The sequence below is a fragment of the Antedon mediterranea genome, chromosome 3 (genome assembly GCF_964355755.1).
Source record: "Antedon mediterranea chromosome 3, ecAntMedi1.1, whole genome shotgun sequence".
Classification (NCBI taxonomy): Eukaryota; Metazoa; Echinodermata; class Crinoidea; order Comatulida; family Antedonidae; genus Antedon; species Antedon mediterranea.
Window position 1 is genome coordinate 31,367,179 of NC_092672.1, and position 20,923 is coordinate 31,388,101.

General features: G+C 31.1%; 1 protein-coding gene across 3 annotated transcripts in view; it reads right to left on the minus strand.

Annotated features, from left to right (window-relative positions):
• The window catches only part of LOC140045211 (uncharacterized), a 147,617-nt gene that overhangs the window by 18,953 nt on the left and 107,741 nt on the right, over positions 1-20,923 (minus strand). For all 3 annotated transcript variants that reach the window (XM_072090026.1, XM_072090025.1, XM_072090028.1), the window contains 2 exons: positions 9,925-9,997; positions 4,953-5,042 (listed from right to left, as the gene is read on the minus strand). In XM_072090026.1, the coding sequence (XP_071946127.1) occupies positions 4,953-5,042; positions 9,925-9,997 (163 nt within the window). The remainder of the gene's footprint in view (positions 1-4,952; positions 5,043-9,924; positions 9,998-20,923) is intronic.

Genomic DNA, 20,923 nt, shown 5'->3' on the forward strand with positions numbered 1-20,923 from the left:
TTCTGAACACCTAATTTGTCGTTTGTTTGAAAACGTGTTCAATGGTTGAGTGAAGATTTTTACAATCATAAAAAGTATGCACACAACCTAATCATACTAAATTAACATGTTCATTAGTACACAAAATATTTCAAAATATGTACTATTAGATAATTAGTACATTATTATAATGTGATTATTATGAGAAAATTATTATTTTTATTATACATTCATTTTCTGGTTATGATTTTTATAATGGTTTATTCATGTTACTAATAATAAAATAATAGCATTATAAGTAGTTACACAATTTTAAAAATGGTTGACCTTGGTTCAAATCACTTTATAAGTCATGACAATTATCTTTAAACAAAGGCTGACTCATATTTTACAGTTAATGAACATGGCTCTATGGGGAGGAGTTTATAGTGGGGAGGGGGAGGGGGAGATGGTGGTCTATAGACAACGCCATCACTCACATCCTCGTGAGTTATCGTTGTTACTGTGCGCCACCTTGCGCCCTATCGAGGGACATTGTTTACATATAGAGTTAGTTTGTTCGTGTTACATTATATATTGTGTCGGTTGATATTATATTCGTTTATACATTAAAGTGTTCATATCTTTATTGCCGCAAGTGTTTATAGAGAAGGTTGGCACCAACCCTCTTCCCACCTCTGTATATGAAGCTATATTTGTATTGCCAGGCTTAAAAATACACATATATTGATCATAAAGCTATGTGATAATACCTGATTGGAAAGTAGATGTTCTATATAAGTAGTAATAGTGTAGTAACAATACAGCTGTTGTTATCGGATTGGATTCGAACCTACGACCTCTAGATTAATCATAAAAACTAGTCACAATAGAAACCAATGATAGAATTTAATTATTATTGTATTTTAACACTTAGAAATCAAATTGACAGTTGCTTTTAATTCCAATATTGTATTTTGCTTTGTTATTGATTCTTTCACAGGTTATGTGATCTTGTTGTAGCATCCCCAGGTGGAGATCAGAGGTTTATTCCCATCAGAAACAAATTGTATTTAATACAGTAATCTATCTCTAATCACTGGGAATGAAAATGTACTGAAAATGTATGAGAAATTACACAATTGTTATTGTTTTTTTACATTCTTAGATCAAAAGCTAGGATCATAGGAGATGATCAAGCTTGTGCTTGATGGATTGAGCCAGGATTCCTTTAGACCATAATTTGTTTTTAGTGAATAATAAGTAAGTCTATAGAATTACATAGAATGATTTTGATTGATCTTTGGATTGTGTTAGAATAATAAGCATTGTTTTAGTGAAATCCTAAATTTGAAATTTATCATATTCAGCAATTGTTAATTTCAGTTTTAACTACAAACAAGTTCTTAGAGTAAAGCCAAGTGAATCATCTATCTTTATCCCAGCCTTCATGAACAAATAACGTTGAATTAATAGTATTTGTATGATTTTAAAACTATCAAAATATGATTACTACCCCTGGATTGAACTCTTTAACAATGGCACAGTAGAATCAAAATTTTACGTCCAGTTCAATAGTAACTGCATGAAGACTAACGAGCCATACACGATAAGCACACACATCTTGCAGATTTAAGTTTACAATACAAAATGTGAACGCATCTTTCTTGAACGGCGACTAATTGCTAGAACAATGAGCCATGCGAACAGTTCCTTCTGCATGAATTATTCACGATTGTTTTTTCAACTGTTCAACTCCAGCTGTCTCTGGCAATGTTTACAATATTAAAGGTTTACTTTTGTTTCTTGTAGAAAATCTTTTCCTGTTGCGTAGAAAGAATAACAATTTGCCAATATTTTGATACCCAGCAATTTAAGGTTACTGTCTTGGTAAAGAATGATAATTTGTGGAATTGTAACACGAGTTGCGCACAATGCAATAGACAAATTTCTTAAAAGATGGTAATTATAGTGCCTGTTGTCATTTGTGGTATATTATGGTAATTTTTAAGTAGTTTATATGTGCAAATAATTTAAAATTACAGACAACCTGACTAAAAATTTTAAGAAGAAACCCCTTAAATTAATGTAGCAGACGACAGTAAAAAATGAACAGACTATGACAGTGAATGCAGCAGACGACAGTAAAAATGGAGCAGGAGCCAAAAATTAAGAGAAGAAAGTTAAAAAGTACTTAAAAGTACATCTTCCAAAAAAAAAATTCGGTCAGATCAGTAGTATAACCTTTGTATTACTCCCAGTATTACTGTATTATCATAATTATAAATGAGAACTATTTTGCCCCATATACAAAGAAGGTTAAGAATAATGGCATGTACTTTACTTAACATAGCATCCTATAATAAAGTGCTAGGGTCAATTACAAAAAACGCAATGCATCTTAATATCTGCCAACAAAATATGACACGTGTCTTTATTGAATAGGGGTTGGCCATACAGTTTAAACATATATCCAATTGGATGTCCCTTGGAAACAGGTTTCTATATTATTATAGCTTGTGATGTTGTATCGTAAATTATTAAAACATATATTTCCCTTGTTTAATGTATAATATATAACAGTAAAGTGACCCCTTAATAGGGATGTCAGCTGTATAGGGATTGAGCATAACATTAAACCTATATTGTCCCTTGTTTGTATCAAAAGAAAATGTCCCTTAAAGCAGTTGTATTAAAAACTAAGTTTCTTATCATTCTTTTTCAAGGGAAAATGTCTCCTTAATAGGAGGTTTTAGTAGTGGAATAAAAAAAATCTATAACATCTAGGAAAGAACATCATGTATTTAAAAAATCTCAATCATCGATATCAACAGGAGGGTAAATCTTCAATTAGTTCAAATTACTAAAGCAAAGATTTACGTCAACTCCAAAGAATGCATACAAATACATTGTTCTTCATTACGTGTTCTAAAGCAAACACATGTTTTATTGTTGTTTTTATCTGCATCAGATAAAACCGAAGACTTGGCAGAAATTCTTTATCGTATGGATCATCAAAAGGGCTTTAGCCAGCTACAGCAAACAGACTTGTAAAGTTCAGAGAGAGTGTGTTTACTCAAAATAACTAATTAGATGCATGGTAGCGGTAGTAGACATCAACAGTTAATATTTGTTCATAGATGAAATAATCTTTATAATTATTTACACCAACTAATAAATATCAAAAGATTACTTAATTTGAATTTTAAAAAACAAATTTACAAAAAATTTAAATATATAAAACAATTTTCTTTGTGGTATGGTATAGCATTTTTTTTAGGAGGTGGAGGGGGTGGGGGTGGAAAGGAGGGATATTATATGAAACCAAATTATCCTTTCAATTGACATAAAGTAAAATACACACACTACATGAAACATCATCAACTATTTTTCATTGTTTGTCAATTTTCTAACAAATTATGTAATCTTAGAACTACGGAATAGCGTCCACACAATAGATTCCAAAAAACCTCTCAACTTATACCACAAATCAATACAACTTAACAATAATAATATGGATAGGATATGTTTGTACTCTTGAGAGAAAAAAACAAAACAAAGACTGTTATATTTTCATTGTTTGTCTTCCAGCAACTAATGATAGGCAAGTGCTGTATGTAAGTTGATACTTCAGGAATAATTCCATAAAATTAAACTGACTTATGAACAATTGGACTGATTTTACGCATGAATCTAAAATTTCGATCGAACGTTGATAAGGTTTTGTGTTATTTTTTATCTGATTTAGTATTATTCTGATATTTTACATTTTATAATTTGCATACAACAACTTGTAGTTCATGTTTTCAACGTTGTGTATATATAATTCGTGGTGATTCACAAATTCATAAATTGTTTTGGAAAAGCTTATTGTCCAGTCAATGTACTAAAATACACATAACGATCTCATCAAAGAAAATGCATTATTTTTTTAACCCAATCTAATACAATTAATTTTGAATATGACCAAAGCTTTCTTGCGGCATCTTAGAAAGATAATATCAGTTCATATTGCCTTTGTAAAAAAATCCCCAAAGTTTTCGACCATATCATCTAACCGATTTCTTTGTTTCCACAACGCTTATTAAAAAGAAATTCATATTCAATAAAAAAGTTCATAATACTCCAGCCAGAAGATTTAATCAAATTTTAAAATAAATAACTCTTAATAGTCTTTTGTGCGCATTATTTTTGTTATGTTATAGGCGTTGATATAATGATGTACGCTTTATGTAAAGCAATTATTCATGGAAAAAAATTAGATCAGAAGTTGGTGCACTTTCCGGACATCTGGTAAGTGTGTTAGTTTAGCTGTACTTTTGAATGTAAAATATAAAAATAATTCGTGTTTTATTAACTATTCGACAATGTATTAACATGTGTTAAGTTATTTGTTATTGAGTACGGTATTTGAAGCTTTTAATTTTCAATTTTTTAATAAAGCCAGTATATACTTCTGAGACAAGACAATGTATTAACACGTTCTAATATTATGTTGTGTTGAATTGAATATTACCAGCCTTTTATTCTATGTCAGTGGCATAATGTATGGGGCAAAGGCCCCTGGTTTAGCACTTCTTATACTGGGTAGTTGCATGGGAGCTGCTCATGCTCTGGGGATCTGGTGTTTAGCCAGTGAGCACTCATAACCATTATGACACTGTTCTATGCTTTGATAGAGTCAGTATGTATAAGAATGTTGAACATGTGTGAGTGAAGGTATCTGTTGAAAATAGGCTTTTTATGCTTTCTTAGAGTTAGCAAATCAATATAGGTATTCAGTCAACGCTCCCAATACCGGACACCCTCAAGCTGGTTGTATGTCAGCATTTCTGAAATGCTAGGTATTCCTAAATGTATTTTTAATGGTAAAAAAAACTTTGGACCTCAAGAAAAGTCTGGAGAGTTTCCGGTTGACTGAGTCTGGAAATGTCGAGTTTATGATCATAATTGTATTACAATTAGTAAATGGTTCCTCAAAAATAAAAACTTACCCCAGGTGCTAAAAGAGGCATTGAGCACCTCTGTTCGTCTAGCCTGCTACTTTGCATTTTCGTTATAAATTCAAAAAAATTTAATTCAACCTGAAAGAGAAGCAAAAGTTCAAATATAAGTAAACTTTTATGAATGAACAGCAGGAAACAACATTTTCTCAAATTGGGCAAAACATCTTGAACTTCCTGCAAACAAATATCAAGCATTCTTAGTAGAGTATGTATCAAAAAAATTCTGTCCCAGAACCGGTTAACTTAATTTAATAAAATAGTACATTTAATTCAACTTTATATCTATGTTAAATATCTATCTGGTCCAGCGCATTACAAATAAATAAGATTAATCTATAATAACTTACATAATTTATTCAAATCATATCTCAAGGCGAAGATCATCACAAAAGTTTAATCAAAGAAGTTGTGAAAAATGGCCTTAAAATAAACACTAATCTTAGATTACTTTATCATTAAACGGTCCTACTTTAAATTGATTCGTTTTCATGTTTAGTTTAGCACAGTAAGACCTCGATTTGATTATGATCTAATCACGCATCTAATCACGCCAATGGTGATACATATGGGCTAGTTAGTTTATGACTAATAAATAAACCAGCGAGGAGTTACTTGTATTTCTGTGTAAAATCAACAAAGAAGTCATGGTTTGTTTAGCGACTAGCCTTCGGGGTTTATAACCGCAAACAATCAGCTTATTCAACGCCTTCTTTAAAGTTGAATTCTATATGCAAATATTGCGATAGTTTGGAAATATAACCCTGTTTTATGTAACCAATATTAAAAGCTTGTCTGTGGTTTTAAACATTAAATGACATTAAAACTATGTTACATCAACAGTTAATGTTTCAATTCAAGCAACCGTTGTTGTATTGTGCCATAGTTTTTAAGAATGTTTTTGTTGATACAATACCAGTAATTTCTCAGGGCTAAAACGTGACGTTATTAATCCATTTACAGGTGACTACTATCAGAAATCATGAGATATATTTAAAATAGAATTAATGATTTTAGGGAAGGATCCAGGATTTTCAATAGAGGCAGTCGAGGCGACTAATAATTGTAAAATGAAGTGCTCATGAACATATAAATTTTAATTGCATTGTAATTTTTTGATACGCATCCAATTGCGAGTAATTCATCAATTACAGAACTATTTTATAATTTTTTGTGCTTATAATCTAATTCTAATTTGAGGCTTAGGGAGTGCAGTTTAAGGAGTCATGAGTTACAACGCTGGCCCTTAGGTCAGGATTGAATCCTGAACCAAGCTACAGCCACTAATTTTTCAAAATTTAGCGAGGAAAGAGAGAGAAACAGGCTGAAAGCTCCTTTATGTCTATTAATGATTTTAAAAAATCATAAACATTAAATATATAAAATCTAATTTATTTTTATTACTGCCTTTCCGCTGAAAAGTCTGGCGACATTTCCGCTTGGGCTGCTCCGTAAATCTCTTTTACTAGTTTCTTCCAGTCTCATCTTTCATTGGCTAGTTCTTTAAGTTGTTTCATGTCTTTCTTGGTTTTCAATTGTCCGGGATACTTAATGTCTGTATTATGCTTATAAAGGGTGAGTAGGTCGTTGCTGAGAGTTATTGGTAGGGTGGTTCTCGGTCTTCCTCGAAATTTTATATTGGTAGTGTTGCTGAAATAATAGCTTATTGCTGTGTTGGCTGGTGTACATGGGTCTTGTCTAAGTATGTGACCCAATAGTCTCCATCTTGCGTCGACTATTTCTAATGAAATCGTTAGCATCTAATATCTATATTAATCAACTATAAAGTATGTGCGTCTTTACTTTAATATACCTTTCAAGAGGATTATATTAATGCAAGGTTAATTGGGTATCGTGGGATGCTATTTGAACATCTAGAACTTGGGGTAAAAGTCCTTGGACTTGAATCTATTTCAATGAGAATAAATTCAATAAATGTATTTGTTGATGAGTTATTTAAATTTCAGCCTTGGTTTTACTATAGCATAAGAACAAAATAGAAACACCCTTACAGTACACACCACAAACGGCCTTGTAAATAGATAATAATACTTAATTCTAAACCTATATATAATAATATAATTCAAAGTAATCAATAAGTCTGTTTTGTTCGTTTCGTTCCAAAAGATTTCCTCTCGTGAGAAAAAGTTCAGAAACAAAATAAAATCCAGTCAATGCTTTTCATATATCAATCATGTTTAATGGTTTTGAAAATGAAAAAAAAAAACAAATTTAAGAGTTTTGTGCTACAGGCATAAAACCAATATCATAGCAGAAAGATAAATAAAAATGTATTTCTTTACTTTTTAAGCATTTATCATCATAAATCAATCAATCATCTTCAAATTTTATTGTGTATTATAACATATTTCGTTTATGTTTTACATACCACATCTTTCTTTATTAAGAAGAGAGTAAATTTATTCAAATCTATTACAAGCGAACTTTAACAGGTGGTAGTTTGGTTTTGGTTCAATTTAAATCTTTACATTTTCCCTCTCGTCTGTCCTCCAGCACCTCAACCCGCCCCACCAGTGGAAATGACTTAGTGCCAAGTATGGCTATGGACCTTTTCACTTCTCTATGTAAAATACTGTATCCTTTTAATCTCATGGTTTAAGAGTCTTCAGCAAATAAATTTCTGAACAATTATAAAATGATTTATTCTTTGTCTTTTTTTGCAAAGTTCAATCGATGCTATGAAGGTGTGCATTGAAATAAATTATTTTTTATTGTTGGTGATACGCACTCTAGTACATACACTAAAGATATGATACACTTTGCTAAACCATACAAGGTCATTGCTTCGCATTTATAGAAATGAAATACACATCAGACAAAGCTTTTCAATCTTTAAAAACATTCTCTATAATCTTTCAAACATTTAATTCGACAATTTTGGTACCTGCAAGATTTGGGAATTACTTTTTACGGGTTTTAAAGTACGGTACTCTTATCGCCACCTGCTAAATTATAATCATGTATGGCGATTGTTATGTTCTTTGTCCTAAACATATTTATCTTTGCTGTCTTCAAAGTTTGGCGCTTTGTACAAAAATGATTTATTATAACTTTTCAATTCCAATAAAGGCAATTATTAAAAATTAACTATTAATCAAAATATACATTTGTCGGCCAGATAAAACTGATGAAAAAATTTGTCATAAATTGATGATCGTGAGAAATAATTAAATGTAAATAGAACTGAATTTGTTTTTATATCTACCAATTTCCATAATAAATAATTTAATGTTTAATATGTTGTACAAAAATGAATATATAAATAGCGACCTAAAAAATTAGGAAAATTATTGGGACAGATGGAAAGTCCAAAAGATATGTGCGTCCGGTGTATTATCGCCATGACAACAGCGACGACACATTAACGCTGTAATGGCTGGTATAATCCCTATGTACACGGGTCCATGACATGAGTAGTAATCCTAGTCTGCAGCAACACCACGATCGCGGAATCAACAGAGTTCCGAATGGCATTCGCATGGATTAAAAGATTTGTTTTGCACTCATGAACGGTGTGTGTGTATGGAGTTTGTGGCATTATAGGGAAGGCCATGCAGACCACAGTATAGGACTTTATAACAGGGTGATTACGTGCTCATCAAGGTCTTTGACATTTGGTTTTTGTAATTCAGTTATTAAAATTAAAATTCCATACACAGAAATCTGCATATTATATTATTGTATAATAATATGAGAACATCGACTACTGCATTTAATTAAGGTTGATCTCTAAAATAGAGTACACTATTGTTTTATTCTACATTTTATTTTGGCAAAACAAACAACAATGCAAATACTTCAATGTTATTTTTTAAACCTAAATCATTCCCATTAAAAGAATGAAAGAAACGGTCAGAAATTTAAATAAATTTTATTTTAAGCTGTAAAAATACTATCTTGAAAAAATGTATATTTAATAAAATATTATAAGTAATATAACAAATTTAATGAAACACTATAATTCTATGATTATATTTATTTAAGATACAAAATTTAGACAAAGGTAATTAATTTCATAATATTTCTTTCTATGTACGAATTATTTCTGTAAGTCAAGCACAACATTATCAGCTGACCAATAAAACAAGCGTGTCTCGCTCGTAATCCGTAAAACTACAATTAATTCCACGATAAACATTTTAGCAACCTACATTTCAGGAAATTTTCCGACTATGAGAAATATCATGCTCAATTACTTTAAGACAGTTGATGCGTTTATTTTGTCCATAGATTGAGAGAAAAAAAAAGTATTTATTAAAATGGTTCAAGAGACTAACATGTTCCTTATGTTTAACTCCCCTGGCTGAAATCTATCATCATTGCAAACAACCCTCGGGAATTGTTTCGCACTCGGCAAGAGGATAATGCATGTGTAACTGCAGATTTAATGTCGTCATTAAATAATCATTGCAAACCACTTTTGGCATCTGTTATGACTTTCTGTAAAAATTGAAATATCGAGTATTCGATATTCAATCACCTCTAAAGAACAGTGCAGTAAATACTTTGATATGAATAAATAAGATTTTGATGCTAACTATATTAATACAGTAGATAGACCCTTGATTAAGGGCGGGACACCTTCTAGACCAAACAGACTATCCATTAGGGATGTTTACTCAATATAATAGGGGTTGGTTTAGTGTTGAAACAGATATTTCTCTTCATTCATGTTCACAAGCCTGGATTTCAACATAAAGCTTGGTTCCCACTTTGACACAATGCAAGAACGTAATTACAACTCAAGTAGTTTGACCAATTACAAGTGTTGGATTAATCAAACTGTCGCTTGTCATTGGTCAACTAGGTTGCGTTGTGCGAACGTTCTAGCGTTACATGCTAGTGGTAACCAAGTTATGATTCAAAATTTTAGTATGTAGTAATACATGGAATATTCTAGGTTTGCAGTTTAATTATACCAAAAAAAAATAAAAATACTTACATCGACATCTGGTGATGTTGGTTTTAGAGGAACATGATCCTCACAGTACAACTGCACATCCATGTTCTTCCTCCTGCAAAACAAAAAATTATTTTTTTTTAATTTTTGAAAATAAAAACAAAAGTATATAATCATTATGAAAATAATGATTACATTTTATTTCAAATGTATTTATATCCTATAAAATTACCAAGTTATCAAAATAGACTTCTCGATACCACACAAACCACTGACGCCTTGACTTTAAATAATGATATACAAGAAACAAACGCAGATATAATATATAAAGAAAGAAATTTCTGTTTAATTCATTTTAAATTTAAAAAAAAATCATGGAAAGATATTTTGTATAGTTCATGAAATTTTGTTTAATTATTAAAAAAATATGTAGTTAAAAATTAAAAATGATGACCTCATTAAATGACCTACTATATGTCTGTTTTTTTTTTGTCTGAAAAAGAATTTTGAGACTTTTGGGACTTAAAGTAAAGTCTGGTTTTAAAGTTTCTGGTTTTCAGATACCGTAGTATTGATTATTAGAGAATGAAACAATCAAATGATATAAGAATTAAATTTATTTATAAATTATGCATAAATAAATCCCTCAATATATCTTCTCACCACTATCCTCCGTTGCCTTTCCATCAATGATTTGAATTTTTAGTTTTATGTGGGTCTTACAACCTTGCCCTAGAATTCAATGTAACAACTGTATTTCTCACAATTACTAACTGTACTCGTTTAATCCTAAAAGAAACTATTGTAAATGATTTTGAACAATTTCCTTTTTTATGTCTAAACACGTACTTCGATCTTCCTTCCACAATTGGTATATAAATAGTTTTGTCAATAACACTTAAGGAAATCAATGTAACTGAAGGGTGTTAGAAAATATTTGGACAATACTTTAGTGATAACACAAATCTCTGATAGGAACAATACCGAACAGACAGCGCATAAGCTAACAAAAGCGTGCGATGTTTGTTTAAAACCTCTAGCATGCTTGAGAAGATCGCAAGCTTTTGGTTGCTGTATCAAACTGAACACCTTAAAGGTATTGAATAAGACAAGATAAACAATATAGAAAGTTGTTGTTGTTATGTAAATTTGACAACATTGTACGCAAACTATAAACAAACATAGAAAAAACACTTCATGTACAAATTTTTCCATTTGTGTAAACATGGATGTATGGTTCTTTCTCTCTTCTTCGTTATTTAAATAACAGTTCAACAAAGGCAGTAACCATTAACATACAGAAGTTAAAGAAGAATATGTGGAGCTGTTTTAGAGTCATAAATTAGAAAGCAATGCATTGTCTCATAACGATCCTTTTTTAAATTAAGTTATACCAAAATAAGGACTTAAGAATACACAATAAGTATTGCTAAATTTACAAATATAATAAATACCTCAATAGAGTGAATTATCTCCCTCTCACCTGTGTACACCTGGGTGGGTTCTCCAGGTAAACAGGTAAGACTTTTCAAGATAACAATTGTATTTAAATAGTCAACACAAAAGAATGTTAATATGACTCATTTTAGCAATTACAAATATTAGGACGATAAATTCATACCACAAAAATTGATAACAAAATACCTGAATTAATATTATTTGGATATTAATAGGATGGATTTAGTTTTATCAAGGGTGGTAATGAAAAAAATGATGACATCACTGTATCTATAATCTTTTTGTCTGCATATTACTACTACAGTAGTCCATCAATACACTCCCAAATGCAAAAATCCGAAAAGTGAATTGGCCACTATTCAAAGCATTCACTGGACCTGGGCAAGCCCAAATCTGTAGCGCAACTATGAGCACTCACTGGCTAAACCAAGGGCCTCAGAGCTTACAGGGCTCCAGGGTAACTTCCCAGTGTTGGAGGACCCCTTAGAAAGTCCTAAACCAGGGGCCTTTGCACACTGCGTTTGCAACTGCCCCGAATATATGGATTTTCCATTCCATTTTACTAATTTAACACAATTTGTGGTATAGAAAAGATTGAACCAAATACTTTGCATTCGTAAGCAAGAATTTTAACAACCAAGTTTGAATACCACTAAAAACCTCATCTGTCAACTGCGTAATTTAAGTTCAGTTGCATGGATTATAACGGTAATAAAAAATACTTGCAACAACGGAAATTGAGAAAACATGCTCTTATTCTATTATCAATAATGTTCTATTTAAACATTTGATTGCATTTTACAATTAATGTTGACTGATTCTATTGTAATTAAGTTTAAAGGGTTGAGTAAAAGGAAGTTAAATGTGAAATTTACCACGCTGATTTATAAGGCGATACTACGTCTACGATTTAATTGAAATAATTCTGTTCTAGTTTCAATGACTCTTACACTTTCATCAGAAAAAACAACACAAGGTTTACATAATGAATAGGTATTGACAGACAGGCATGTTTTAGTATTTTTGCTGATTTGATAAGCCCACTCTGGGATGTATAAGCCTATTCCTAGAGTAATAGTTATTAAATAAAGATATATTTTACTATTTAAGAAACACTTCATTAAAAACCAAATGAAAAAGTTTTAAGTTCAATAGTAAACATTTGTTTAAAAAGAATCTCAAAATCAACCAGGAAAAACTAATTGAATATGAAACAGTAAATATTGAAAACATCTTAAGAATTAAATAAGCGATACCCTGTGGGCTCGAACACAGAATCTTCTGCTTAATATGTAGATGCCCTACCATTAGACCGTATAATCAAATGTAACAGTGATAGTGCTTGAAGCTTCTTGTAGAATACTAATTCCTAATACTTGGCATAACAGCACGTACAGTATACTAACTATAAAGAACTTGTACAAGTATGTACTTGAAAATGTTAAAAAACTATTTATTTATGTGTCAGTATTAACCAAGCATTGTTTATTAGTATAACCTATATATTGTTATTCTTTATTTTCTGTTCAAACATTAATACCTCATGTTGTTGATAATTAATTAATAATTGGAGCAACAGATGGAGCTGACATTTGGAAACCAGAAAGTTCACTTCTGTAGTCTTCTTACAGAGACAAGTTACTCTATATAAAATATATTTTTATAATATAGTTTTTTTTATGAATAATTGTTACTCAGCAGAACCTCTTCCTTTGGGACAACCTTAAGGGTACACTTTGTGAAACTAAAAAGGAAAAAAATATTATGTTTAACAGGACGGTCAACCCTTAATCAGGGACAATTACAGTAGTAAATTTGGTCAGACAAAATGTTTGGCGAAAAATATATTTGGTGACAAATAAATTTATTGACAAATAAATTTGATGACAAATAGGTTTAGTGAGAAATATTAAGTTAGAAACAGTCATCATGAAATTTAAATACAAGAGACTGTTTAAAACTACTTTTTTTTTAAACTAAAAAAACTGAACTAATTGATTTAATTAAGTGGGACAATCAATTATGTTTACACGTGATGGCCCTTAAGGTTTGTCTCTTTGTGTGCTTCTTTATTTTGTTAATTGCTTGATTGGCCTACATTTAAAGTTCAACTAAGACATGTTTACACATATGCTTGTCTAAATATAAAACAATTATGATTTAAGTGAGCTAATAACTTATCTTTCTAAATTTCTAGGACACAGTAGTAATTTAACATGGTTTAGAATCAAATATAAAAAAAAACATCTCAGATATCCAATTTAATAAAACCATAATTTGAAGCTACTGCTGTTATTATGAAAATGGAACATCACAAAATATTCTTTTATCTTTAAGCATTTGCTTTATGAAGAAAGTATGGAAAGCCTACTTGGTATAAGTAATTACTGGCAATTTTCTTTGCTTAAATCCAAAATATCATAAAACAAATAATTTAAAACTTTAATTGACTTTAAAACTCTAAAATTTATAAATATTTTTGTTGCATTTTCTTATATTATAAGTTGCAATGATAAATGTAAATTGTTATTTGTGAGAGTGACCATGCATCTTGGATGTATCTAAGATAAGAAACATGCAGTTTCACTAATCCTAAAACGCTCTCAAAGGAAATCCCTTGAAATCTTAAATAATCCTAATACCATCATCGATTATAAAAATCCACTTACTTTGTGTATCTGATTAATCGTACGCCTTCCTTCATATTTGGATATGATAGTTTGTGCATTCCTTATCTAAAAATCCATTAATATTGGTCCTATTCATAGAATAGGATGTAACACTCAAAAAGAATTAAAAGACTCCCAGTCAAAACCAAAGCATCCTAGCACTGCAGTAACCAACAAGCAAATGATAGTGGTAGTGATTGGTGAAAAGGTCAGGTCTAACCACATATCAAATCTGATTATACGCTGAAACGAGCAACAGAGTTTTTTCTCTAGTAGTAGTAACCTATCACTTGAATTCCTAAGCTCTTTGTAAAGTTACAGCAAGAACATTGTTTGAGAGTTGTTGATCCATTAAAAGTAGATTAGCAAAAAGATAAAAGCTTCAGAGAGCGTGGTTAAATGATACAATAACTGAGGGCTTTGCAGTGCAGGTAAACGATGCTGTAATAACAACACTGCACTCCGTTCTAACAAGAGTCCGAGTCGGGTGTAGGAGGCTTACAGCCGTCCAGGTAATAACAGAGTCAATTACATGCATGTGACTTCACATGTTGTGTGAACACGCGTGTTTTGGAGCACTAGTGACCCCAGCTGTTCTGAGGTCATTCCTTACCCCTCAAGTAAAATAAGGAGAACATCTGGATATATACAGATGTTTTAAAGAATTGATTGCAATTTGAAACCAGGTGCATTTGTTTCATAATTTGTTTACTACTTAATAAAATACACAGGTTGAACACCTCCATGGGTTGAACACCTCCAACAAAACAAACATTTTAATATTAAAATAAACTAATTTAGTAAAAAAGTACAACGCAAGAAAACTATTTCCTAGTCAGAAAAATGTTTGGAAAATTAGTTTTGTTAAATGAATATATTATAAATCAAATATGAATGTTTAGTTTTGAAATATAAAGTTGGTATGAGTGATTTACGAGTGTGTAAACGTGCACCAATGCAATGAATTCAGTAAAAATATCATATTTGCGTCATGAGGGGCAAAATTATGAAAACATAAATACCAGTGATGGTTTGAAACCTACATCATGAAAGTTATCAAAACTATTTTGCGATGAGATTATAATTACAATTAATTTTTTTTATTTCAATGGACATTAATAATAATAATCAAATATTTTTATAGCGCCAATTCCAAAAAGATGATCTAAGAAATTTCGAAATAAATTGGGTTAAATTTACAAAAGGAGGGAATTTGTTCAAAAAAGAACTGATTGTTTGTGCATTGAAAATTGAATATTTTTGACAGACTATTAATATTTATATGTTACTGCTCCTCTGTTACAACAAATCCTAGATCCGCCTATGAAACTAGAATTCAGATGGTAATGTTACTATGGATTTACATAAACCAACAGTTTTAATTTGCATATAAAATCTTGTGGAAAACGTGGGTTTAATTACACGTACCAATGATACCCACTCTTACCATTCTCCAATATTCCTCATCATCAGAGTTCTCAGATGAGCGAGAGTGTCTTATTAGCGGATAAGTCCAATCAAATCAGAAAATGCCAAGAATTCAAACTAAGCAAACTATGACAGATGGCTGTTAATAATCATCTTTCATCTCAATCATCATCACATGAAATTGAAACACTTCCTCATATACAACTGTAAACACATTCTCTCCTTGCCACAATTCAATTAAAAGATCTATGAACTGGAGTATTGACCACTATTTGAAATGTAAAACCCTTCCTTTGGACATTCCTATTCAGTGGTCAACCCTATTAAGGGGACACTATCTTACAGGGCGAACCTTTTTCTAAAGTGAGCTTTAAAAAAACCTTTTGTTGGAAAACGAACCCTTCTGTAAAAATCCTAGCTAATGGTATGAATTTAAACACAAACAAAATCAAAAAAATTAAAGTTTGATCAATTCCTTCCTTTGGTAAAATAAAAGAGAGAGTCTCTCATAAAACAATAACTTAAAATATATTGTGGCACCAGCCTGAAGGGTTATTAAAACAAAAGAGCTAAAATTATCTACCCGTATTTTAAATATGTATGTGATTATTACAAACTTTATGTATTTGAACTTCTATATAAAGTTCATAACGCCTACATTGTGTATGTCCGAGAAAGCAAACAAAAAGAACAGGCAGTACTGAGAGGATGGGAAGAGTGGATGGTGCCGTCTCTTTCAATCTAATTTTTCTTCATTGCAGCGTTACAAAAAAAGTTTTTTTTCTTTCTTTTTTTGATGATTGAACATTTCTTGGCGATTGAGCATTTAAAAAACCACCAAAAAAATTTGAAAATTAGAAAACAATACACTAGAGTGCATATATAAAGTTTACCTTAATTTTTCAGAGAAAACTATTCTATTTTCTTAAACCACCATGATTCTTAATAAAAATTGGATTGATTTGTTTTTTTCTATATCACCCTCTAATTTCAGTTTTTAACTTTTGGTTTATTATTCTAGTAAGAATAGATGTATTAGTCATTTGTCAATAACACAAATTTTACTACAAAAAAAAAACACTTTTGACTGAGCGACCCTGTTTTTCAACTTTTAAAGGCAAATTTTATTGTCCTATGATCAAATTGAATGCAAGGTTATTGTTTTATATGTCAATGACCACATTAAGTTTTAATAATGGGTAATAATAAATATGCTTCCCTCAACTCAACTTCAAACATAAGTTTGTTTGCTCAAGTGTTTAAAAGCTTATGGTATACCAAAATAAATAATTTAACAATTAATTAAAACTCTTCACAAGGATTTTAATCAGATTGCAATGTAAACACAGATCAAAACAATGCAATTAAGTGCCCTAAATTTAGTCACCTTCTATGAGGTTTTCTAAACATGATAGACTCTCAAAACTTAAAGTTGTTAAAGACTTAGTGGCTAATCCTGTGGAACTTCTGTGTTTCTAAATCTATGATACCTTCTGTCTAAACATCTACTTTCTTAAAATGTTTGACACTTTTGTAATCACAGAATAATGTAGTACACCATTTTAAACAAGTTGTACAGTAGTATTGGTTTAAAGAAACAAGTTTTTAGTAACAGGTATAATGAAGGATGTAATTGTGTGAAGGTAGTAAGTAAAAGATGTCTATCCAGCCTTATTTGATAGCCTTTACTGTCCAGATACTTAATTATTAGGTTTACAGTTTAACTGTAGAAAACTCTTTCTTTAAAGCCCCCTTCCCTACGTTTTTTAGATCTAATTTAAGATCACAAACTATATTTAATGTAAAAATAATACTATATGATCCTATTGCGATAACTTTTTTCGTCTTTAAACGGTTAAAAATGTGAAAAATAAGTCGATTCTAATAATTATAGCGGCCCGCTATAAATCCCAAAATGCATTGTGCGCGGATTGATATTTTTGTTTTTCACCTGTAATTCGCCCACTTTTCGATCGATCGTGAGGCCAAAACAAATGGAAGACTCCTAACTTTTCAGCGAAAATACCGGGTTTTCCCCAATTTGTATCAACGGAGTCTGGCAAAAATAGAAAGACAATTAATGCAGCAACTATACAACGTCAGGCTAGGTATATAGCTAGCGTACGATGTTCGTACGTTACCGATGTTTACCAGCTAGGCCTACAAAACTAAGCCTAGCTAGGCTAGGCTAAGACCGTCCACGAGAGGTCGATCGCCGCGAGCTACTTAGGTAGTGCATTGTTTCTCACTTTTTTATCATAATTTACCATAAAACGTACATTTAAGACAAGGAATGACATGGTTTAATGTTTTTAAAGTGATATATATGTATTATTTTCCAAAAAACGTCCAAAATTGCAGGGAAGGGGTCTTTAAATATAATTGTTAAATTTAATCATTTTCTGTCTAAACTAACAACTACCACTGTAAATGTACTTTTTCCAAAAAGACTATCATCAGTATTGAATATTTTGATTACAGTATCTCATTAGGAATCCGATGTAAACAAACAAACAAGTTGCTCGAAAAGAAAACAGTTTAGCTCTATGTATATAATCTGTAGGCCTACTATAGTCTATTCCATGGTGAATAACAAGCTTGCAAAGTGTCAATTAATTCCCTCTTTCCTCAACCACCTACACACATTCTTGCTAGCCTGGAAACTTCATATTTAAAACGCACATGAAACTTAACACCATGAGAATCTAATAAAACCCAAGAAACATTATTAATAACAGATAAAGATAAATCCCTATTTCTTACCATGATTCCTGTACATTTTTGTTTCCAGAATTTACCAAAATGGAAATCAGGGTTGTTTTTTAGCAGACTATAAACTTGGCAGCTAGGCTAAGCTTGCAGTGTTTATTCCAGGATGTAACATTCTCCTCTGAGCCTACTGTTGATGCCTAAACAGTTGCCCTAACATGACCCTGCCATATAAATCCTTTTACCAAGACAGCTGGCTTACACAGCTAATAACTGTATTAGGCTACAATCTACCACAAGCATAAATCCTTCATAAACTACTATACTGTATAAAACAGCAATAAAATACCCTTAAATTTCCTCATTATGCATAAACGTTGAATGAAAAAAACAATAGGTTTACCAATTATGCATATATTATTATAAATAGGTTGATTTTAGGCATTGTTAATATTTGTATATCTGAAGTTTTGTTTGTAGAATTTGAGACTACATAAGGATTTAAAGGGAGGTCACTGGAGACTGGATGTGTCTTGTAAAAGCACCTTACCAAGGTCACAATGAATAAGCCCCCTAATTGTGGTAATTCCATACAGGCTGGTAAATAAAAAAGAACTGAATTGACTGCTAAAACATCTGTTCACATTGTATTAGTACAATATATTATTGTATTGTATAATATAGTAATGTGATATGTTTACTGTGTAGATTTTAGTAATAAATATTTCTAAGCTAATAAGCCAATCATTTGATCAATCAATCAATAAACCATGTATTGGTCATCAATCAATTAATTAATATATACAATTATTTATTTATCGAATTAACTTGCTCATCAATTTATCAGTGTATTTGATTGACTGGTTAACGAAAGTTATTGAATCAAATGTACATTGATCAATATTAATCAATATGCTAATTACTGATCAATCAATCAAATCAAACATATGGATCAATCAATATGCCTGATTAGATATCAATCCAATCAAATTGTATTGATTAATCAATCAATATAAATTATTACTAATAAATCCAATTAAATTTATCAATCATTCATTATATATTTATCATTTAAATAAGCAATAAATGAATAAGAACATACCAGTAATTTTAAATTAATTACATCCTTTATTTGTAGTCAAAATTAACATTCATACTTTGATCCAAATCAGGGTCATATTATTTTAATGAGATCAAATCCAGATTGAAATTTAAGGTAGGTTGCAAGGATGGAATAAATTATTAATCAAAAACGAGTAAATTGAGACAGATAACATTGACACAATTATCCAATTTCATAATCCACATAAACTCTGATGAATAGTACGGTATGGCAGCTATGTATTATAATTATGCATCCTTATTTTAATAAGTCACATGATATTGATAATGGACACTTATGAGGAAGTTTATTTGTTCAAATTTAATTAATAGCCATACACTAAGCACTATATACACTATGTACACTTGTTAGACACTATTACACTTGTCAGATGCACTATATATATTCTGTGCATTTGTCAGGTGTAATGTGTACACAGTATGTACTTCTATGTACACTTGTCGGCTGCATTACACTTGTCAGACGCACTATATACACTATGTACACTTGTCAGACGCACTATATACACTATGTACACTTGTCAGACGCACTATATACACTATGTACACTTGTCAGACGCACTATATACACTATGTACACTTGGATGCATTACACTTGTCAGACGCACTATATACACTATGTACACTTGTCAGACGCACTATATACACTATGTACACTTGTCAGACGCACTATATACACTCAGTACACTTGTTGGATGTATTACATTTGTCAGATGCACTACATACACTTGAAGAACACACTGAATATACTACAGTATGTACACTTGGATGCATTACACTTGTAGACGCACTATATACACTATGTACACTTGTCAGACGCACTATATACACTATGTACACTTGGATGCATTACACTTGTCAGACGCACTATATACACTATGTACACTTGTCAGACGCACTATATACACTATGTACACTTGTCAGACGCACTATATACACTATGTACACTTGGATGCATTACACTTGTCAGACGCACTATATACACTATGTACACTTGTCAGACGCACTATATACACTATGTACACTTGTCAGACGCACTATATACACTCAGTACACTTGTTGGATGTATTACATTTGTCAGATGCACTACATACACTTGAAGAACACACTGAATATACTACAGTATGTACACTTGGATGCATTACACTTGTAGACGCACTATATACACTATGTACACTTGTCAGACGCACTATATACACTATGTACACTTGTCAGACGCACTATATACACTATGTACACTTGTCAGACGCACTATATACACTATGTACACTGTGACTTGTCAGACGCACTATATACACTATGTACACTTGTTGGATGTATTACATTTGTCATGCACTACATACACTTGAAGAATATGAACTTGAAGAATATAAACTGAATATACTATATACACTTGGATGCATTACACTTGTCAGACGCACTATATACACTATGTACACTTGTCAGACGCACTATATACACTATGTACACTTTATACACACTATAGCACACTTTTTGGATATAGGTGATTATTATGTTATCTTTAAGAAAAACCTAGAAGCTAAGAACACCATATTGTTATAGAAAATACCTGCAAAAAATACATCAGCTCTACCTTGAATAAAATCCTCAATTAAACTATACAGTTAATCAGAATCAGAGAAAGCAATAATTAT